The sequence below is a fragment of the Cervus elaphus genome, chromosome 17 (assembly GCF_910594005.1).
Source record: "Cervus elaphus chromosome 17, mCerEla1.1, whole genome shotgun sequence".
Taxonomy (NCBI): Eukaryota; Metazoa; Chordata; class Mammalia; order Artiodactyla; family Cervidae; genus Cervus; species Cervus elaphus.
The window spans coordinates 26,612,704-26,636,941 of record NC_057831.1 but is presented as its reverse complement, the minus strand read 5'-3'; the positions used below and the strand labels follow the sequence as shown (position 1 = coordinate 26,636,941).

The 24,238-nt window shown below is 37.5% G+C and overlaps 1 protein-coding gene and 1 non-coding gene across 2 annotated transcripts; one reads left to right on the top strand and one right to left on the bottom strand.

The window, feature by feature from the left end:
- Positions 1 to 3,827: 3,827 nt before the first annotated feature.
- Positions 3,828 to 23,383, bottom strand: LOC122673549 (alcohol dehydrogenase E chain). The gene is made up of 9 exons (XM_043871435.1): positions 23,232 to 23,383; positions 19,541 to 19,642; positions 18,618 to 18,756; positions 16,878 to 16,965; positions 16,562 to 16,781; positions 13,976 to 14,236; positions 7,066 to 7,201; positions 6,305 to 6,443; positions 3,828 to 4,094 (listed from the first exon to the last, which is right to left on the bottom strand). The coding sequence occupies exons 1-9, from the start codon at positions 23,247 to 23,249 to the stop codon at positions 4,070 to 4,072; spliced, it is 1,128 nt and encodes a 375-aa protein (XP_043727370.1). The 5' UTR covers positions 23,250 to 23,383; the 3' UTR covers positions 3,828 to 4,069.
- On the top strand, positions 20,036 to 20,107 carry TRNAC-ACA. Its single transcript has one exon. It is a non-coding gene; the product is annotated as a tRNA-Cys (tRNA).
- Positions 23,384 to 24,238: the final 855 nt, after the last annotated feature.

Sequence of the window (24,238 nt, the reverse complement as noted above, 5' to 3'; positions counted from 1 at the left end):
TTACAGTGAATCAAAAGAATGTCTGGAGGTTGTAAAGACCTCAGGAGACCTAGTCCCATAATTTACAATTTGAGATAACAGAATTAGCCAGAAGGTTTTTTTTAAGAGACTGTCCTCAAGCAAGATACATTGTTGTTATATAATCCTGAGGAATGTAGGGGGCGGGGAAAGTTTGTCCTTTCTTCCTCCTTGAGAATTCCAGACCCGTCTCTTCATGGGGACCCCTAGACTTCTTATCAACCTGACTAGGAATTGACTCAGGATGAGATGATTGGATGGTATCTCCAACTTGATGGACATGAGTTTGAGCAAGCTCCAGGAGACAGTGAAGGACAGGGAAGCCTGGGTGTGCTGCAGTCCATGAGGTCATAGAGAGTTGGACACAACTGAGCAACTGAACTGACTGAAACAGTCTCACTTGTATATGGAAATTTGAAAAACTAAACACAAAGATATAAAGAAAAGAATGTTTACCATGGGTGCAGTTTGGGGGTGGCTGAAATAAGTGTAAGGGTAAAAAGTACAAGCTTTCAGTTTAAAAATATCCTAAGGATGTAATATACAGCATAGAGAATATAGCTGATAATATTGTAGTGGATTTTTGAAAGTTGCTGGAGAATAAACCATAAAGAGACTCATCACAAGTAAAAAATCAATAACAAAACAAATATTTAGTTCTCAAGTTATTTCCCACTCTCTCACCCATTCTGAAATTTGGAATTAGCTAGGAAACCCTCATTATTTAAATTTAGAATGTACTAAATTTCTCTTCACTTCAAAGTTGTAGTTATAACCTTTTAAGGCAATTAGGCATCTCCCAAACACTGTAAATTATTGGTTTATTGGTGAATGGTAGTCTTTATTTACTTATTTATTTTGTTAAATACATTTCTTTCTTTTTTTTTCCCATTTATTTTTATTAGTTGGAGGCCAATTACTCTACAATATTGTAGTGGTTTTTGCCGTACATTGACATGAATCAGCCATGGATTTACACGTATTTCCCATCCCGATCCCCCCTCCCGCCTCCCTCCCCAGAATGGTAGTCTTTAAATATCATTTTTAGGTAAGAGTTGTCTGAAGATTTCTGACTTGTTGTTCATAATAAATCTACTAAGTTATTTGCTGACATGGCAAATACTTCAAAGAGAAAGACTGGACAAGGAAACCTGTCTAATTTCTTTGCTGTGGGTTATTTATTACCTTATGAGTTATTCAGCAACCTCTGGGTTCTTTTGATGACTGAGATAAGATTATACAGATGATCTTCTGGACCTTGGATCCAAAGTGGATGAAATAAGCAGAACAAGGACACATGTATGACCATTAATTTCATCAAAATGGTGTTTGGCCTTGAGTGAGTATAGAGCTCTCATTCTAGTTTTATTCTTGCCAGACTGAGTTTGGTTTCTCTTCCTATGCAGTGTCGCATTTCCTGAACATTGCTGGGTATTTAACAGATAAATATAACTTTATTTACTTAAATAAAATGGTCAATTTAACATTTGGGGGGGACTACTTAGTAGAGGTTATTTGTTCAATAATCATTTGCTAATGGAATTAAGTAGTCAGGTGTCTAAGAATATAATTATTAAATACATACTTGCTCTTACTCTAACTTCTGAGTAATTTTTGAATGCTTCTGTCAAAATGACTTTCTAATTCTAGAGTAGCTTGTGTGATTTGTAAAGTAGCAAAGGATTACTTTAATTATATTATTATATTATATAATTTAATTATATTACTTCTTTTTATTCACTATTTTTGGAGGCACTAAGTCACTGTATCAATGCTATTAAACCATCAACATGAAATTACTTCTCTACAAATTTTGAAAATTTTCTTCATTTTGACTAAGCTTTTTGTGGTTGGCTGAAAGTGAGTGCGAGCTATATATATTCATAGTTAACACTTTTTAAAGGAAACCAGCAAATATGGAAATTCTTGATTCTAGAGTTAAAATTATCACTGAAGGCCAGCAGGACACAATGACCATGTGCATCATTACAGCATACCAGCCACTCTGTGGTTCCATTTTTCTACTTTGATTTCAACGTCTCCTTCCCTGCCAATGTCCATGTGAATAAAGAGGAAGTTTTGGGTGCAGAAGGCACCCTGAACCTCCCTCTCATACAACTCATGGAGCATTGTGCCCCTCTGTGAGAAGACTGATAGGCTCACCAAATCCCACTCTCCACCTGCTCTCCACAGCCTGGGAGGAAGGAACCGGATGCAGACCTCTGTGCAGCCAGTAAGATTTTATGCCCACTATGTGACATGGGCATGTAGAACCATCTCTTTGTCCTCAGTATCTCACATTATCAGCACCAATATAAAAGCACTGGAGCACCCATCAAAATGTGAACATAGTGTTCCATGATGTTAGGACATTCTGAAAGCTCCCCTAACCCTAAATATCTCCTTCAGTGTCTTTGAGAAGACAATTAAACTGTTCCTACATTTACACGGCAGTTCATAGTTGACAAAGCCTTTTCACTAGCATCATTCCATCTAATTTTCATGAAGCTGTAATTGGTTCATAATTTCTTAAAACAAAGGATAAAATGGGCTTAGGGAAGTTGAGCAATTTACTGAAGGTCACAAACAAGGGGTAGATTACTTGCTCTAAGTCTAGAGTTCTTTCTACAATATCGAAGCAAGTCACATTTTTTCAAGATAGCTAAAATTCTTTACATGAACATGCTCTCATTACACATTTAGAGATGAAGCTCAAAATGTAAATCTTCCCTCGAGAAAGTATTAACAATTCGGTACCATAGGCTTTCACATGTTCAAAAAAATTAAATATTTCGGGTTGCAGACTTGAGTCATGGTAGTTAATAAAAAGTTCTTGTTTGAAAATACTTTTGCAAAAACGTACATCTATATGTGTATGTACATAGAAAATCTATTGCTTTGGATGTTTGTGCTATTTCTTAGTTACCCATTTTACATGCTGTGTCCGCAGCTGCTTTATTCCCATCCCTGGACTTCAAGCTGCCATATTACTTTTTGACTACCTTATGGCTCATTTTCAGTTAACTACAGTTACAATGATAATAATTAAGATCTTTTAACCAAAAAACTTGGAGAAGGCAATGGCACCCCACTCCAGTCCTCTTGCCTGGAAAATCCCATGGACGGAGGAGCCTGGTAGGCTGCAGTCCATGGGGTCGCGAAGAGTGGGATGCGACTGAGCGACTTCACTTTCACTTTTCACTTTCATGCTTTGGAGAAGGAAATGGCAACCCACTCCAGTGTTCTTGCCTGGAGAATCCCAGGGACGGGGGGACCCTGGTGGGCTGCCGTCTATGGGGTTGCACAGAGTTGGCCATGACTGAAGTGACTTAGCAGCAACTTAGCAGCAACCAATAAACTACTTTCTTGAGTAAAAATTAGACTTTTTGAAAAATGATTCTAAGAATAGTTCAGTTTTCAGATTTAGTATTCAAAGCTCACATTTATCACATGTAGTATGAAACTGTAGTATAAAAACACTTCCCTTCACCTTAAACGTATGTGATATTTACCTAAGAAAATTCCTGCATTTAGAATTTCTGGACGTTCTCCACTTATAAATCAGAGTGTATTCTTTTGCAAACTATAGATTTTACTGTAGGGTTTTGCTACAGACAGTGGAAGTACAGGTAGAAGATTTTGAGTATAATACCCCATCACATGTATGTTGAGGGCAAGTATAATGAGTATAATGAGGTCCTTTTCAGTGACTAAAGCTAAATGACCAAGGATGGCAAAGACACAAAAAATACAAGAAGTCAAAAGAAATACCATTCCTCAGTCTGAAAGATGACATGATTCAACATGAGTAGAATTATTAAGAAGGAGACTTTATTAGACTCAATTACACATGTGACAGTTTATCTAGCTCACTTACATTTAAAAAATTTGCTTGAAAAATGATTTCACATTAATTTTTATTTCTTTTGGAAAGCTCCCATGTGCAATTTATTGGTAGTACTTCTGAAGAACAGAATTATTGATGTTTGGCTGATGTTTCAGATGATAGAGGAGGCAGAAGACTGCTACAAGTGAAGGTGTGTGTATGGTCTCAAAATGTCAGGATGGTGCGGACACTGCAACATAAAATAAGAGATAGAAAGTGTTTTAGTGTTTAGATAATATACACTCTTCCATGTGAGAGTACAAAGAGCATTCAGTTTGTCTCTTTGAAAAGCTGTCTTTGTTTCCTGCTATTCCACTCCCATCCCTAATGCACTCAAGTCAAGTAAAAGGTCAGCTCATCTTTTGCTGTTGTCTTTCTCCAACCTGAACCTCAATTATAACGTTCTGGGTATGACTGTCATTTAGGCTTCATTATATATTAGATTTTCAAAATATCTCTTTTGAGAGTCTACATTCCCTATATAATAACAAACACAAACAACAACTGATAATTACATGTAATAAGTTCATGCTATCTGTCACTCTGTAGATGCTCATCATGTATTTTATCATTTAAACCTCTACTTAAACAACACTATGTGGCAGGTTCTAATATTATTTCCATTTTAGAGATGATAGATACAGAGACATAGAGAAATTTGTACCTTACTTTAAAACATACATCTAATGTGGGCTCCTGGGATTTAAATCCAAATACAAAGTTGCACAAATTACAAGATGATAGATAATGTGCCTAAAAGTGCTGATAATGTAATAAAGTTAAGGCCATGTTGAAATTTTAACAGAGCTTAGATAAAGAAATGCTTAAGAAGACTTAAAAGTAGAAAAAAAGTTGATTTGTGTTTGGAGAGACTTTATTCTTGGGAAGATCAGAAAGGTAACATTTTACTGGAACTAATGTCCTTTCTAAAAACCATCTTCTGATGGATAAATACTTTATAAAAAGGTGATCTTTGTATCTTAAAAAATTATTAATATATATGTATATACATACACACATATATATGAAAAATGTATATAGATAATTTAGAAACTAAAGGACAATATAAAGAAGAAAGTAAAAATAACCTGTAATCCCACAACTTAGAAATAATCAATGTCAATATTTTCTTGAATTTTGATTATCTTTTTTCTAAACATATGTAAGTTTTTATTGCCCTGACTGAAAACTTGGAACTGTATTGTATGTATAAGTTCTGTATTCTCTACTCTATAACCTAAAATTACATCAGGAGAATTTCCCAATTTAATGAAATCATTTCCTTTTAAATGGCTTAATTTATTTCTAGTAATGTTTGGAATTTATTTAATTGTTCCTTTAATGTTGAACTTTTAGGATGTTTCCAATTTTTGCTATTATAGATAATAAACATGCTTAAACATATGTACATTTGCATATCTCATAATTTCTGTAGAATAGATTCTCAGAAATGTAATTGTTGGGACATAGGATCTAAGTTTCTTTTTTTGAGGTTTCTTATACATATGACCAAACTGCTTTCTAGAAAGGCTGTGATCTGGTACTGTTTGGATGCTAGTTTCTTTCCGTCTTCAATAATTTTTATCAGACCAAGTGTCTAGTATATGTTATGTGTATGGCTGCTTAAGAAATAGTGTTTAAAACCAAAAAACCTCATGAGAAGAAGTGTGAAGTCACAGAGGAAGCAGAGACTATGGAACAAGAAGGTGGGAGTTAGGTAAAACTGCCTATTACTAGTTGTGTCTCATTTATAAATGCCAGTGATGAAATTCTTCTTTTTAGGTGTTTGTAAATGATTAATATTAGAGGTAGAAAATGGAACTGACTTGGTTTTGTAAGTTTTGAAGAAAATGTAGATTTAAACATTTAAAATAGCATTTTGTACCCTTCTTCTTTGCAATAATTTTTATTTGTGAAAAATCCTTTGTAAATGGAAAAAAAGAGTAAAAGTAATAGTCAGCATTTTTCGAAAAAAGTAATATGTATAGAAAATGATGCCTATATAGCTCCACTAGCTTCCATAATGAGTTTTTGGGATGTCTGGAATGTAATTTAAATTTGTAGTTATTAATAGTCATCCATTTTAAGTGGCCAGGCAGGGACTGGGATAACTCCATGTTATATGACTGTGTCTCTGATTCTTTTTCCTTGCAAAGCAGAGAAATCTCTTGTGAAGATGGCAGAGGGTCTGATCATTCAGATTTGCTGTGACCAACATAATTTTGCTTCAGCAGAACAGGAGATGCAAAGCATTTTAGTTTCTTGCAATATGATCTTATGTGTTCTACATGCAGAGACTGAACTGGGAATAGAAAACCAAGGCACTCCATCCTTGCCTTTCTGTCATCCTTCTACCTTTTTTTCTCTGTTAGTCAAACCCCACCAAAACTTAAAATCTACCTCTTTCCAGAGCGAAGCAGGTCAAATCCTTCATTTATTTTTTCAAATGGTAAAACATGGGTAATTAATTGATCCAGTGAAAACTTCTTAGCCATGAAATCAGTCACAAGTTTGGGGACAGATTCTTTACTTTTGAAGCCTGAAAAGAAAGTGACATCAACGTTGGATTAATCCAGATATAAGCAGAGGATTAGAGACAAGACTTTCTACATAAAATTTAAATGAAAGTTTATAAAATGCCCACAGACTACTGTTGCTGAGGTTAATAAGAGAGTGTGTTTCAATTTCCTTCAATTCAATTTCCTTTTGAAGTGATTTGACTTTTTAAAAAATCTCCCCACCCAACAAACCAGAACCTTTGGTTATTAGTTCTCTCATAGAGAAATTATAGTACAGATGGTTATTCTCAGAGTCAAGAAGAAAATTTAGCAGTTGTCTACATCTGGGCAGTGAGTGCAGACATAAATTGTTGCTATGTATTTCCTGGATCCTCCTAGGTATCTCAGTGTATTATGCAGTCACCAGTATCAAAAGATATGATGCTGCAAGATCCTAGTCAGTTTATGGGGACACCATGAAAGTCTATCTTGGGACTTTGGGGTACATTAGTTCCACATCTAGTTGATTTGGAGCCTATAGATACAAAGGAATCTTAGTGTATTTTTAAACTACATTGCATTTTAAAGCCTGGCCTTGTCACTTGCAAAAGGGAAGAATTCCTGCCGTTAGTAAGAATTTGGCCCTCAAGCCTAACCACGTACCTCCAAAAACAGCTCCTTTCCAGGTACGTCCAGTCAACAACAACATGGGGTTCATAGAGATATTTTGGGCATTAGGAGGTACTCCTACAATGACGCTTACGCCATATGCTTCTTGACAGCACAACAAGGCAGACATCTGGAATAAAATTAATATGTAGTATCATTAAAGTGGATTCTCTAGTAGTCCCCATTTGTGATACACAGTATCATGTGCTATTAATCTAGTTAAATTGTGAGTGTGTGGCTGGAAGCGATCGGCTTTTTCTTCACTTCCCATTATTTCCTAAAGTCACTACATGTGGCTTTAGAAAATGCCCAGAAAATATTTTTGAATGAAACAGTAGATGAAAATAATAAAGATGCAAATATCATAACATATATATAATCTGATTCTTCAAATAAAGGTAATGTTTATCATCATGTGACCCCAGAGCAATCTGAAATGGTTAACTCATTTTTCATTTAATTATCAAGTAGATATCTTGCACTCAGTACTTTGAACCAGGTATTTTAATGGTGAACCATATACATGATCAGTTACATCATCAATATTTCTCTCTTCTCTTTATGATCTCCCTTTTTAATGGATCCATATTTCCACTGCCCATTTCTAATTGGGAACTTTTTTCCTAATTTATGTACGTTTACCCTAAAGACCATCCCCAAGAAAAAGAAATGCAAAAAGTCAAAATGGCTGTCTGAGGAGGCCTTACAAATAGCTGTGAAAAGAAGAGAAGCAAAAAGCAAAGGATAAAAGGAAAGATATAAGCATCTGATCAATGTAAAGAAATAGAGGAAAACAATAGAATGGGAAAGACTAGAGATCTCTTCAAGAAAATTAGATATACCAAAGGAATATTTCATGCAAAGATGGGCTCAATAAAGAACAGAAATGGTATGGGGCTAACAGAAGCAGAAGATTAAGAAGAGGTGGCAAGAATACACAGAAGAACTGTACAAGAAAAATCTTCATGACCCAGATAATCACAGTGGTGTGATCACTCACCTACAGCCAGACATCCTGGAATGTGAAGTCAAGTGGGCCTTCGGAAGCATCACTACAAACAAAGCTAGTGGAGTTCCAGTTGAGCTATTTCAAATCTTAAAAGATGATGCTGTGAAAGTGCTGCATGCAATATGTCAGCAAATGTGAAAAACTCAGCAGTGGCCACAGGACTGGAAAAGGTCTGTTTTCATTCCAATCCCAAAGAAAGGCAATCCCAAAGAATGGGCTCAAACTACCGTACAATTACACTCATCTCACATGCTAGTAAAGTAATGCTCAAAATTCTCCAAGCCAGGCTTCAGCAATACGTGAACCATGAACTTCTAGATGTTTAAGCTGGTTTTAGAAAAGGCAGAGGAACCAGAGATCAAATTGCCAACATCCTCTGGATCATCAAAAAAGCAAGAGAGTTCCAGAAAAACATCTATTTCTGCTTTATTGACTATGCCAAGGCCTTTGACTGTGTGGATCACAATAAACTGTGGAAAATTCTGAAAGAGATGCAAATACCAGACCACCTGACCTGTCTCTTGAGAAACCTATATGCAGGTCAGGAAGCAACAGTTAGAACTGGACATGGAACAACAGACTGGTTCCAGATAGGAAAAGAAGTATGTCAAGGCTGTATATTGTCACCCTGCTTATTTAACTTCTATGCAGAGTACATCATGAGAAATGCTGGGCTGGAAGAAGCCCAAGCTGGAATCAAGATTACCAGGAGAAATATCAATAACCTCAGATATGCAGATGACACCACCCTTATGGCAGAGAGTGAAGAATTAAAGGGTCTCTATGAAAGTGAAAGAGGAGAGTGAAAAAGTTGGCTTAAACTCAACATTCAGAAAACTCAGATCATGGCATCTGGTCCCATCACTTCATGGCAAATAGATATGGAAACAGTGGCTGATTTTATTTTTCTGGGCTCTAAAATCACTGCAGATGGTGACTGTAGCCATGAAATTAAAAGACACTCCTTGGAATGAAAGCTGTGACCAACCTAGAGAGCATATTAAAAAGCAGAGACATTACTTTGCCAACAAAGGTCCGTCTAGTAAAGGCTATGGTTTTTCCAGTAGTCATGTATGGATGTGAGAGTTGGATTAAAGAAAGCTGAGTGCTGAAGAGTTGATGCTTTTGAACTGTGACATTGGAGAAGACTCCTGAGAGTCCCTTGGACTGCAAAGAGATCCAACCAGTCCATCCTAAAGGAGATTAGTCCTGGGTGTTCATTGGAAGGATGGATGTTGAAGCACAAACTCCAATACTTTGGCCACTGATGCGAAAATGTGGCTCATTTGAAAAGACCCTGGTCCTGGGAAAGATGGAGGACAGGAGGAGAAGGGCACAACAGAGGAAGAGATGGTTTGATGGCATCACCAACTCAATGGACATGAGTTTGGGTGAACTCCGGGAGTTGGTGATGGACAGGCAGGCCTGGTGTGCTGCAGTTCATGGGGTGGCAAAGAGTTGGACATGACTGAGCGATTGAACAGAACTGAACTGAACCCTCGTTTTGTTGAAGTATGATGGACAAAAATAATTTACTTTTAGGTTGTACGCCATGATTTTTTTAAGTGAACACATTTATCACCTCACACAGTTACTAGTGTTTTTTTGCAGTGAGACCATTTAAGATCTTCCGTCTTAGCAAATTGGAGGTATATAGAACAGTATTATTAACTATAGTTAATAACACTATAGTAACCATGCTGTACATGGATGTCTCTAGAACTTCCTCATAACCGAGAGTTTGTACTCTCTGACATCTACCTATTATTCCTCCCCTACTTCCTCCAGCCCCTGGCAACCACTGTTCTACCCAGTGGTTCTAAGAATTTGATTTTTTTTAGACTTCACATATGGGAGAGATCATACAATAATTGTTTTTCTGTGTCTGGCATATCTCACTTTGCATAATGTCCTCCAGATTTTTCCAAGTTTTTGCAAATGTCAACACTTCTTTTCTATGGCTGAATAACATTCATTCATATATATTCATTCATATATATATATATAACATTCATTCATATTCATATATATTCATATATATGAATAACATTCATTCATATATATGAACATTCATTCATATATATATTCATATTATATTCATTTAATATTCATTCATATATATATACATATATACAATCACATATGTATACTACATATATGCCAAAGAAAGGCAATGCCAAAGAATGCTCAAACTACCGCACAATTGCACTCATCTCACACGCTAGTAAAGTAATGCTCAAAATTCTCCAAGCCAGGCTTCAGCAATACATGAACCGCAAACTTCCAGATGTTCAGGCTGGTTTTAGAAAGGCAGAGGAACCAGAGATCAAATTGCCAACGTTCTCTGGATCATTGAAAAAGCAAGAGAGTTCCAGAAAACATCTATTTCTGCTTTATTGACTATGCCATGGCCTTTGACTGTGTGGATCACAATAAACTGTGGAAAATTCTGAAGGAGATGGGAATACCAGACCACCTGACCTGCCTCTTGAGAAACCTGCATGCACGTTAGGAAGCAACAGTTAGAACTGGACATGGAACAACAGACTGGTTCCAAATAGGAAAAGGAGTGTGTCAAGGCTGTATATTGTCACCCTGCTTATTTAACTTCTATGCAGAGTACATCATGAGAAACGCTGGGCTGGAGGAAGCACAAGCTGGAATCAGGATTGCCGGGAGAAATATCAATAACCTCAGATATACAGATGACACCACCCTTACGGTGAAAGTGAAGAGGAACTAAAAAGCCTCTTGATGAAAGTGAAAGAGGAGAATGAAAAAGTTGGCTTAAAGCTCAACATTCAGAAAACTAAGATCATGGCATCTGGTCCCATCACCTCATGGGAAATAGATGGGGAGACAGTGGAAACAGTGTCAGACTTTATTTTGGAGGGGGCTCCAAAATCACTGCAGATGGTGATTGCAGCCATGAAATTAAAAGCCGCTTACTCCTTGGAAGGAAAGCTATGACCAACCTAGATAGTATATTGAAAAGCAGAGACATTACTTTGCCAACAAAGGTCCGTCTGGTCAAGGCTATGGTTTTTCCAGTGGTCATGTATGGATGTGAGAGTTGGACTGTGAAGAAAGCTGAGCGCCGAAGAATTGATGCTTTTGAACTGTGGTGTTGGAGATGACTCTTGAGAGTCCCTTGGACTGCAAGGAGATCCACCCAATCCATCCTAAAGGAGATCAATCCTGGGTGTTCATTGGAAGGGCTGATGCTGAAGCTGAAACTCCAATACTTTGGCCACCTGATGCGAAGAGTTGACTCATTGGAAAAGACCCTGATCCTGGGAGGGATTAGGGCCAGGAGGAGAAGGGGATGACAGAGGATAAAGTGGTTGGATGGCATCACCGACTCGATGGACATGGGTTTGAGCAAACTCCAGGAGTTGGTGATGGACAGGGAGGCCTGGCATGCTGCGATTCATGGGGTCGCAAAGAGTTGGACACGACTGAGCGACTGAACTGAACTGAACTGATATATATATATATATATACATACCTCACAATTTCTTTATCTACTCATCCATAGGTACATTTAGGTTGTTTCTATATCTTGGCTATTATGAATAATGCTGCAATGAACATGGGGATGTACATGTCTAAGATAGTGATTTTAGTTTCTTTGGATATATTCCCAGAAGTGGGATTGCTGGATCATGTTATAAAAGATCTATCTTAAATCTTTTGAGGAGCATTTATACTGCTTTTCATAGTGGCTGTTTTACATTCCCACCAACAGTGCACAAAATTCCCTTTTTTCCACACTCTCTTCAACAGTTGCTATTGCTTTTTTTTGATAATATTCATTCAAACATGTACAAGGTAATAATCCCTTTGTGATTTTGATTTGCTTTCCCTTCTAGTTAATGATGTTCAGTTCAGTTCAGTTGCTCTGTCCTTTCTGACTCTTTGTGACCCCATGGACTGCAGCATGCCAGGCTTTCCTGTCCATCACCAACTCACAGAGCCTACTCAAACTCATGTCCATTGACTCAGTGATGCAATCCAACCATCTCATCCTCTGTCATCCCCTTCTCCTCCCGCCTTCAATATTTCCCATCATCAGGGTCTTCTCAAATGAGTCAGTTCTTCCCATCAGGTGGCAAAAGTATTGGGCGCAGCTTCAACATCAGTCCTTCCAATGAATACTCAAGACTGATTTCCTTTAGGATAGACTGGTTGGATCTCCTTGCAGTCCAAGAGACTCTCAAGAGTCTTCTCCAACATCACAGTTCAAGAGCACCAATTCTTCGGTGCTGACCTTTCTTTATAGTCCAACTCTCACATCCATACAGGACTACTGGAAAAAACATAGCTTTGATTAGATGGACCTTTGTTGGCAAAGTAATGTCTCTACTTTTTAATGTGCTGTCTAGGTTGGTCATAGCTTTTCTTCCAAGGAGCAAGCTGTTGGCTAAAACAGCCATATAGCTGTTGGTCAAAATGGGCATGTTTTAAATGTGCTTTGACCTTCTGTGAGCTTTTATTTATTTATTTATTTTTACTCTGAAACTAAAAAGAAAGCGTTTTCCCTCCAGTCAGGTTTTTAGACATGTGTGTAGTAAGAAAGTCGTTTAGGAAAACACCCTCCACCCCAGAAATATATAGTAATTGATCCTTTGATTTTGAAGTATGATACTTGGAAGATCAGAGAACCTCAGGACATGTGGCTATCAGATACTTAAAATAATCCAATTCCACAAGAGAAAATGGAGGAAAAACCATACTAAAAATGGCGTAAGGAGCAATTGACAGCCTTGGAAAGCGACAGCCTTGGAACATCAGTCATCTATGGAATAATTATTCCTGGTCAAGGCTCTAAAGTGCTTTACTCCTAAGGTGCTGCTCCCCACTACGAACACTGCTGGGACTCACTGGAGAACCTAAAGAGGGAGGTTGTTTATGTTGGTCTCTGGGAGTTTTTTCATTAGGATTCTAGAGAATTCTGGTTAGGGGGAATGTAGCTAGAGATGTATTTTCTGTTGCAGTTGATGATACCTGTTATTATTTGAAAGTAGTATCATGTATGGGGTTTCCCTGATGGTCACACAGTAAAGAAAGCCTGAAATGCACAACACCTGGGTTTGATCCTTGGGTTGGGAAGATCTCCTGGAGAAGGGAAATATCATGTATATTTTAAAGATGATGTAAGTTTTGCACAATTGGAAATGGTACTTCCTTTTGACAACACCAGATAACATTTATTAAGAGCTTAGCACTGACAGGTGGCACTTGCCAAATATGTTACATGTGTCATCGCATGTAATCCACAAATAACACTAAAAGATACATGTCACTTAAAAATTTCTGGTGGGAAAACCTGTTGACCTTTTAAATTATTCAGTTCAGCACACAGATTTGGATGCTTTTTAGGCACCAGGCGCTGTGCTGTCTGTTGTGGTAAAACGGGGCATATTTTCTGTTAATAAAATGACAGGGAGCTTAAAGTTGCTCTTTTTTTTTTTTTTTTTGGTCGAAGTATGGTCTTTGAAAAAAAAGAATTCATTAAAACACACAAATATTGTTAAATCAGTTTTTTGTTAAGAATGTGTTGAAAAATAAAACTTGCCAACTTGAGAACAGAATTTATATTCTTTATATTTACTTGAGTTTCAATTTTTAAAACTAAAAATTAGATTTATGATGGCTCAGTATAAACCCCCTTTCCTCTCTAAAAAGGACATGATACTTGTGACAGGTTTTTTTTTTGACTGATGGAATGAGATTCCTCATCATAATAAATTAAGCAACCCAGGTAACAAATAGGAGATGGAAAATTGCCATAGTTTTTTAAATATTCTTTATATATAATGTTTATATTCCGCCACGTTAAAGAACACTCTAGAATGCAGAAGCTGATGTCTTGAGACATTTCAAAGTACATACCACGGTGTCAAGCCGACCGATGACTTCAAATGAAAAATCCACACCTCCACCACTCACTTCTTTCAGCACCTCCTCGATGGGTTTCTCGTAGTCCCGAGGGTTGATGCACTCAGTGGCACCTGCCTGTTTGGCCCTTGCAAATTTGTCTTTGTTGATGTCCACTGCAATGATCCTGGCTGCTCCGGCTGCTTTGCAGCCGATGATAACAGACAGGCCAACCCCTCCAAGGCCAAACACGGCACAGGTGGAGCCCTGGCTGACCTGTGTTTACAGAAAATGTGAAAGTGGATTAAGTAATGATTGTTAAGGGCTTCCCAGGTGCCCCAGAGGTAAAGAATCTGCCTGCCAATACAGGAGATGTGGGCGCGATCCCTGGGTCAGGAAGATCTCCTGGAGAAGGAAATGGCAGCCCACTCCAGTATTCTTGCCTGGGAAATCCCATGGACAGAGAAGCCTGGTGGGCTAGAGTCCATGGGCTAACAAAGAGTCGGACATGACTTAGCAACTGAACAACAACAAACAACAACAACAATTGTTAGAAAGAGCCTAAATTGTATAAAGTATCATGCTTTGTTTCTTGTCAGAAGTTACTCAAATTATGTCCAACCTTTTGTCAAAACCTCTTTTGACTTTAGCTGCCTCACACTTGAAATGAAGGGTTTGAAATAGATTAGTGTTTCTCTAATTTTCCTGGACATTAGACTCACCTAGGGAACTTTAAAAAAATCTCAATGCTCAGGTCACAGTCCATAAGCAATTAAATCAGACTCTGCTGGTAAGTGGAAAAAGATATGCAATCCACTCCAGTATTCTTGTCTGGGAATTCCCATGGACAGAGGAGCCTGGTAAGCTTCAATCCATAGGGTCACAGAGGGTAGGACACGACTTAGTGACTAAACAACGACAATAGCTCTGCAGCTAAGACCAAGTCTCCAAGTAACTCCAGTGGGAAACCCAAGCTGGGAGCCAGTGGACTGGATGACCATTGAGCTCTAGATGCTAGTGACTCCCCTCTTGAAGAAAATCTAGTGGGTCAAATCCATTGATAGCCAGCTTCAGTCCATCACACATACACAAACACAATTCTAGGGAAATTAAATAATGAATGGAAGAGAGGAGACTGAGAAAATAATACAATTGAACCCTCAATAATTAACACCTTGGTTCAATAACTTTCAGTAGTCATGATGTAAAAGGAGAGCAGAAATAAGTTGTGAAGCATAGAAGAGTTATCCCCAGCTTAAGCAAACTTAACAACAGGGCAAATTTAACAAGTAATTTCAAGATAATACAGCTTGAGACGAATGTGTTCTTAATGGGTCTTTATCCCTGCTTTAAAAAGTACACAAATGAAAAATAATGCAATGAAAAGCTGGTTTATATTTTAATAATGGATGAAATTTATTATCACAAGTACCCTTGGCTTCCGCTCTATGTGCAGGTTTAAATAGACGATCTGTTCAGATGATGCAGTTGCACAAGGGACTTAGTGCTAAGGTCACAGAAATTTGGAAAACACGTGCTCACAATAGTTTAACTTACCTAAGGGACTGTTAACTAAACCTAGTCTGTTATAGTCAGACTTCACTGTGGGTAAAATGTTCCTCCTGTCCCAAGTAAACATTCTGTGGGGGTACGACACCACTTTTTTTACCTTAGAGGTAAAATATGAGAAAATTTGAAAAATTTGAGGCTTGTGATTGTGATTTAAATGTGTTGATAAATATCTACTATGGTTTATGATTCATCAGGAGTTTTGAGGAGGCTAGTCGCAGTTAATATGTCATATTAACTACCTGTAAGATTTGGGGCAAATGGCTTTATGTCTCTGGGTGTCAGTTCATAAAACAAAAGGATACTACTAGATTTCCAACCTTTTAGGAAGAGGAGACTTTAAAGAATTTCTCCTTAAAACCTACCACTTCTGAAGTTTGTGTGTGTGTATGTGTTCATGGCTGGGGAGGAGGTATAGCAGTGGAATAAATGCTTCATGCATCATCAAAACTTTATTGCTTTCATCATAGAGATACACAGAGTGGGTATGTTGGTGACCCTCAGTTTGGAGGTTTATCAGGATATCAGGTCAGGCTCTGGAATCTCCTATTGATCCTAATTCTGGGAGTAGAGGATCCACAAACTAAATGCTCCTCATAGTCAGCCCCTTCATTTCATTTACTTTTGCTCCCTTAAAACTTAGCAGAACATACTGTGCATGGCTCATGTAGGCACTAAATGAATGCTAAAATGAACTCCTAGGTCTAAAATTTAGTAATACCATAAAGAACACATACAGAAGAATAATTATGGAAAACACTTTTACTTTTTCTTAACTAGTTATCAACAGCTTTTCATTTGTGATAATGGATAAATTTTCTAGGACATGCCCTCAATTCCTTCTGAGGGTATTTTCTACTTTTAATCAACATCCTCAATTCTGTGGAGCATAGCAATGCTATTATGGTAGAAGAGGGGAAAGCTTCCAATATGTCTGTGAAGAATGATCTCAGATTCCTGTGAGAAGTTGCTTTGTTTTTAGCTCCTGACAGTCTGAGTGTAGCCGGTTTTGTCACTCATTGTTATTCCTACCTTGGCAACTTTGACCGCAGACCCATAACCAGTAGAAAATCCACAGCCAATGAGGCAGACTTTCTCCAGCGGTGAGTCTGCATGGATCTTGGCCACTGACATCTCATCCACCACTGTGTACTGGGTGAAGGTGCTGGTGCCGAGGAAGTGGTGGATGGGCTTCCCCCTGCAGGTGAACCTGCAGGTACCATCGTTAAGGGTCCCCTGAGGCCCGTTCAGGCTGGTCAATGCAATACACAAACACAAGAGGGTATAAGGCAGGAGCATAACTAACGTGCAGACTCCTTCACTGCTAAGGAGAGTAACAGATACTCACTCGTGTTTCAGGCAGAGGTTGGCTTCTGGGTGTTTACAAACATCGCACTTTCCACACTGGGGAACAAAGAGTGGGATGACTTTATCACCTGGGGATGAGGATAGAACAGATTCTTCTTAAATTTCTACACAGGAATTAAAGAACTTAAGTAAGAACTTAAAGCTTACCCATATGTATTAGAGGCACTTGACTTCGAGAAGTCTCCAAGAATGGGGTCCTGTCAGCATTATGTCTTGGTCATTGCTTGTCAGTATTGTTATCGGTTTGGGTTTATATATGCTGAAGATGCCCAAAGAAAATGTAAATGTGGAAAACATGATTTTTCAAAGTAGTTGCACTGTGTTGATAGTTCTCTTTCATTGTGTGCCCTTTCTCGTAGGGATTATATATAGATGATCTCATTTAATACTTAGTAATTAAACCTTAAATATTCTTACTACTAATATAAGTATAAATATATATTCAAGTTGTGAGCAGTCTGCCATAGTTCTGCTTGATAATCTGGTAATAGTTTATAGTAATAGTAGAGTAATAGTAATAATACAGTAAAAATAAGAACCTCAACACCCATTTCCTGGCTTTTCAAAGTGATTATGCTTACCTCTATTATGAAATGAATCCTTCTTTTAAAAAATTAATTCTTTTTTAAGGAAAACAAACAAAAATAGGACAAGTAAGAATTTAAGACATTCTTCTGAAAACCTCAACCCTCAATAATGAGTTAGACACTTTCTTTTAGGATAGGAACTGACTTTCAAATGTTTGTAGCTGATGATTTGTAGATAATTTATTTCTACTGGTGGAGGGAGCTGGGGTGAAAAGTAGGGGTGTCATTTGTTATTAATAGATTTCTAACTAAAGGAAATACTAAGAGCTGAAACTCAAACCAGACAACTTATTTTATTGTTTTTGGTTTACAGGTCAATTAAGTGTTTTGTAAGTAGGGAGGTCAAATCTACTAGCTAAAGTGATTTTTTAGAATTAAACATAATTTTTATTTTTAATCATCTATACTACTTATCTAAAAGATTCAGAAAAATAACATTTAAGAGATTATATGCAATGATGGCACAGAAATTTTCTGTTTATTCACTGTTTACCTCTAAAAATATTTGTCTGTATTAATATATAATAATAGGATACAGTAATTATTCAAGAAAAATAGTACTTGGTAACCAGTCACGTTTAATCATGGTTTAAGGAAAAATGGCCATATATTCAAAGGGGAAACCTGTGAATGAGCTCCACTTCCCACCTGAGAAGAGATTATGTTGATTCAGTCCAGAGCTCACTATCCCCACTGTGTGAAGTCAGCACTGAACAGGTTCAATACACTGATTATGTTTATCTCCACTATGTCTAGACATGTTTTTTCTGTCTCATCAGTAGTTTTCTTTGGACCTGGTAGAAAACAGTGCTTGGCAACACTAACATGGGAATTAACTCATTATGAACTCTACCCTGGCAGACACTGGGTCTCTTTCAATTCCCATGTATTCCCAGGATCTAACATGGTGCCTGTAGTAGGTCCTCAAGAAATACTTGCTAAAGGAGAGAATACAATAGTGCATGGATGCATACATGCCTGAGTCAGGCAGGAAGGGGGAAAAGAAAGAGACCTCTGTCCCTGCTCAGCCTTAAACACGTTCTTTCATCTCTCATCACTCCAGTGTCATTATCCAGGCTGCATCAACTTGGGGCCCTGAACCAAGGCACGTTTCCTAAGTGTGAATTCTGTACCTGGTTTTACTGAGGTCACCCCTTCTCCAACACTCTCCACAATGCCGGCTGCCTCATGGCCTAAGACCACAGGAAGACGTGTGACCAGAGATCCATTAACCACATGGTCATCTGAACGACAGATTCCTGTGGCCACCATCTATAGGGTAAAGGGGGAGTTGATTAGGTTCAGATAAGATTATGACCCTCAGATGGACTTAACATACTCATTTTCCTGAAATTGCACTGAAGAATTGTAAAGCGTTTTGCTAATAATTCCTAATCTTCCAAATATAGTTTCAATTTATACCCGAAGTTATGCAGCCTAATAATGCTCTACTTTCCTTTCATACATTAAACAACTTGGAGTAGTCTGTGAAATAATTGTTTCTGAACTATTGAGGTCATATAATGCGCAGTCTTTTTGATAGAAATAGAAAATGCAGATAAGAAAATAAAGTTACTTAAGTGCCACCACATAATGCTAATTGATTTTAAATGATATATATTCCTTTGCACTTTTTTTGTTGTTGTTGTTGTTTAGTTGCTAAGTAATATCTGACTTTTGGAGATTCCATGGACTGTAGTCCACCAGGCTACTCTGTACATGGGATTACCCAGGCAAGAATACTGGAGTGGGTTGCCATTTTCTTCTCCAGGAGATATTCCCAATGCAAGGATCAAACCCACATTTCCTGTGTTGGCAGGCAGATTCTTTACTGCTGAGCCACCACATAAATTCTTCCTCATTTCATTAGGATTGTACTGCACATACACTTTGGTCTCTTTTTAAAAAATTTAACAATTTTGATTTACAGCTTCCCTTGACAACAAATGTAATTCCACTATCTGGATGACTATATTACAAGTGCTTTGGTTACTTTCATTGTTATATTCTGAAAAATCTAAATCTAAGATTAAATAGAAATGGAAAAAAATTTTACCTTAATACGAACTTCATGGGCCTTAGGGGGTGCAACCTCCACCTCCTCGATGGAAAATGGTTTATTGAGCTCCCACAGCACAGCTGCTTTGCATTTTATTACCTGAAAATTGAGCAGAAAGATGACACCATTTTTCCCCTAGCCTTGAACTCAGGGATTGTGACTTCGATCTTTTTACATGCACCATCTAGCCCCATGTCTGAAACTTAATATTGTTCCATGAACATGAACAACCTCTGATTTGCAGAAAGAATAATAGTGACTTTTTATAAAAATGTGTGAGACAATAACACAAGGAAAGAGAAACAGAATTAACTATAGGGAGACATTGAGATAAAAATGGAATATATTCTTTTACGAAGAAAGATCATCATCGTTTTCTCCTCTAAAGGTTCTATTTCTTAATGTGGCTCTGAAATTGGTTGTTTATCCAAAGCTATTGTCTTGTCCATGAAGTTCTAAATCACTATCATATTACTACCAGATTCAGGGTCTTCCCTGGTAGCTCAGACGGTAAAGCATCTGCCTACAATGCAGGAGACCCGGGTTCAATCCCTGGGTTGGGAAGATCCTCTGGGGAAGGAAATGGCAACCCACTCTAGTATTCTTGCCTGGAAAATCCCATGGACTGAGGATCCTGGTAGGCTACAGTCCATGGGGTCGCAAAGAGTCAGACATGACTGAGTGAGTTCACTTCACTTCACTTCACCAGATTCAGTGTCTGTTTACGTGAAACTCATTTCCCTCTTGCTCAATTCTCCACTTAAGCCAAAATGATTTGACTTTAGAATTCCTAAGCCTCCCAGCCTAGAATTTCTTTCTCTATTTGCCTGCTCCTTTGATTTCTCTCTCTACTTCTTCTATGGACTACTTGTTTGCATCACTCATTTGAAAGTTAGATTTGGCAGCTCTGTTTTGTTATGTAATTTATGAATAGAGATTTTTTCCAGATTGGATTTGAGCCTAAAATTGTAGAGGTTTAAACTACACACACACACACACACACATACACACACACACACACACACACACACACTTAAAAATGGGAGAACTGTGTTTGACTTTCTAGCTAGCAAAGCTTACTTACACATGTTCTTACAAATAAAAGTTGAGCATATATGTTTAGTGCTTGGTAATGTAGCATAAAGGTTGTCTTCACTTTTGCAGAACATGTGTAGTTTAGAGTTTTTTCTAAAGAGAATTAACAACATACTACAAACATGATAAAAATTCAATTGAAATTTATCTGATAATTTATTTTTACTATATATACACCAAATCCTCCCACTTTGCAAAGTGTTCATCGTGGCCAATGCCACAATAAATACAAGAGTACTTGGATATAATACACTAATGGTAGAGAGGTATTGAATAATGGGGTGCCAATGATGTAGCAGGCACAAGTGGCTGTGTTGGGTGAGATACAAGTTAAACTTTTAAACTTCACAGGGCAGTATTACTGAATCATTAGTCTTATTTTTCAGATGAAAAGCTTGAGGCTCAACTGACTCAATAATTGACGAGTACTTTTCCCAAAGTTACAAAGCTGAGTGTCCGAAGAATGAATACCATTTTATCTTTCACTACTTGATGATAGTAAAAGATTAACAAGAAATTAGAAGTTAGATAACAATAACAACAATAATAGCAGTGATTAATATTTAGTGAGTTATTTCTATGTACCAGGCATTATTTTAAATGCTTTCCAGTATTAGTTTATTAAATTCTCACAACCATCTTATGAAAGTAGGTATTATTACTATTGTCATTTAGCATTTGAAGAAAATATAATGCCAGAAGGTTAAACATAAGTGAAGTGTTATCATATAGCTAAAAGTTATGCATGTTGTACCTGAGGAGGGGGGATTGATTGCCTGTAATTTATAAGTTTAATTAATGCATTTGGCCTACCCTTTTGATCTCTGAACTCTGAGTTTTGAAAAATTAAAATTTTCTTTTTCTTAACTATTCTTCATTTGAAATGTAATATGCTACTGTAAATGCCAATCAGTAATGCATGAAAATAAAGTTAAAATAAGAAGACTGCCAATTGATCATCTGTATGATTTCCAACCAGTCTTTTTTTTTTTTTTTTTAATTTTTTTTTTTTCAACCAGTCTTATTGATATAGGCCTGTTATATATATATGACTGATATAGGCCACACTATATAGGCCTGCCATTATAGCAAGATATTATATTGCACAATTAACTCCTAACACAGCAAACCTACTAGAAACAATTGCACAGGCTTTTGCCATTAAGCAGTTAAACAACATGAATTGATTGTATTGAACAACCACGTGTATTTCTCTGTAGCTGTAAGCACATTGAACAAATAAACATGAGTCTGTGGAAGGCTTAGAACCAAATATATCTGTTCTCAGTGTAAACAGTGGTTCAAACTGTATCAGTATTATTATTATCTTTTTTTTGGAAAATCACATTGGCGTTTGCATGAAGTTAACATTTCTATGGGAATTCCCTAAATTGTGCCATAATAGGGCCCTTTAAAATCAGAATTTGCATGTTGATTCTGGTTTGCTTTATCTTTAAAAGTGTTTTGCTTTTTGATTGGAGTATGATTGTTTTACCATGTTGTACTAGTTTCTGTTGTACAACAGTGTGAATCAGCTACACGTATACATATATCCTGTCGCTCTTGAATCTCCCTCTTACTACCCACAGCCCATCCCACCCCTTTAGGTCATCACAGAGCACTGAGCTAAGCTCCCTGTACTATACAGCAGCTTCCCACTAGCTGTGTGTTTTACACGTGTCAGTGCAACCCTCGCAATTCACCCCAGCCTCTCCTTCCCCTGCTGTGTCCAGAAATCCCTTCTCCACGTCTGCATCTCAGTTGGTTTGCTTAGTTTTGATGATTCTAATGCTTTGAAATCAATAAAATTTTGTCACATTTAACTTTCCTGTATTCATAAAAAGAATGATTATGATTAAAGAGAATAACATTTATATTATGAAGAATTATATTACTTAAGTTATAAAGAATAACACATCTATATTATGATATCTTAACATAGACATAACTTCTTGATAAAAGCATTTCATTTCTAACTTTAGACTTGAAAATTACTCATGATTGGATATAACTATTTCACATTTACTTAATATAGGAGATATAGACTTTGATAGGTATAGATGCTCTGCATTCTTGTTAAAGATATTTAGATATTGCCCTTCTCAATTGTAGTTTAATATACTTTTTATATTGAAGCACATATCCTAAGTTGTACTTCAGTATTTCTAACTTATATATTTATTTCTAACTTATATACGAATTTTGTTATTCATTAAATAGTGTATCTCTGTGTATTACATGGTTGCTTCCCAGGTGGTTCAGTGGCAAAGAATCTGCCCACCAAATGCAGGAGATGCAAGGGACATGGGTTCAATTTCTGGGTCGGGAAGATACCCTGGAGAAAGAAATGGCACACCACTCCGCTTGCCTGGGAATTTCCATGGACAGAGGAGCCTGGCAAGTTATAGTCCATGGGGTTGAAAGAGTCAGACACAACTGAGTCACTAACATACAGGTTGCTGGCATCCTGAATAAAGGAAACTTTCCTTTCCAGCCAAAGCGAGTATTGGCTTTCAAGCATCAAGCAGTCAAACATGAGTATTACATTAATTAGAATAATTCTAAAAGTAAAAAATAATAATAAGTGCCTTACTTTTCCTGCTGTGCTCATGTTTCTTCTTTTTTCTGCTGGCAGGAGATGTGAATTACAGACTTACAGACTTTTCCCGGTTAGCTATGTCCAAGAGATAGATGGCACAGATTTTTATGTGCCTGGAAAGCACCCTGTTCCCCACATGTGATCTGAGATCTTTAAGCCCTGCCCATCAGCTTATTCTCAGACCTAGTCAAACCAGCAATAACAGGGCACTGAGCCAGCACTCATACATTAACTTTGTTTGCAATATACTCATTTCAAATAACATCTTGACTTCATTAGTTAAATATTTTCTTGTATGTATCTTTTCCCCCCCGGATTACATATTTCTCCTCTCTCAATCCCACGTAGGAAGTTCAGAGTTCTTTTTTCCCTTTTGTAAACTGAGCTCCGACTTCAAATCTACATAATGCAGTTAGCAAGGAGGAAGAGTAAGAAAGCAGCACAAAGGGCATAGGACAGAGAGAGCTACAAGCCCGGGGGATGTGTTTGCTCCAGCACGCTCCCACTCTTCACAACAGAGAAATCAGACACCGGTCAGTGACAGCAAAAGTGGCTTTTCTGCTCCATGCAGTATCAACCAGAACTGACTGAGACCCTCCCTGTTCCAGATATTCAAGTGGGTACTGTGGGGTGACAGTGATGGATAAGAAATGACCTCTACCCGTGCCAAGAGGCAATATGAGGCCATGGTTATAGCATGACCTTGGAGTTGAGCTGACCCTGTCCTTACTAGCTGTATGTTTTGGACTTGTTATTTAACTGTCCTTGGCCTTAGTTTTCTTATCTATAAAATGAAGATGAACAGTAGTGTCACCTGGAAAGGTTGTTTGATGAACAAATGAGTTAATCTTCTTAAAGCACTTAGTGGTTGTTGGTGGTGGTTTAGTTGCTAAGTCATGTCCGACTCTTGCAGCCCCATGGACTGTAGCCTGCCAGGCTCCTCTGTCCATGGGATTTTCCAGGCAAGGATACTGGAGTGGATTGCCATTTTCCTTCTCCAG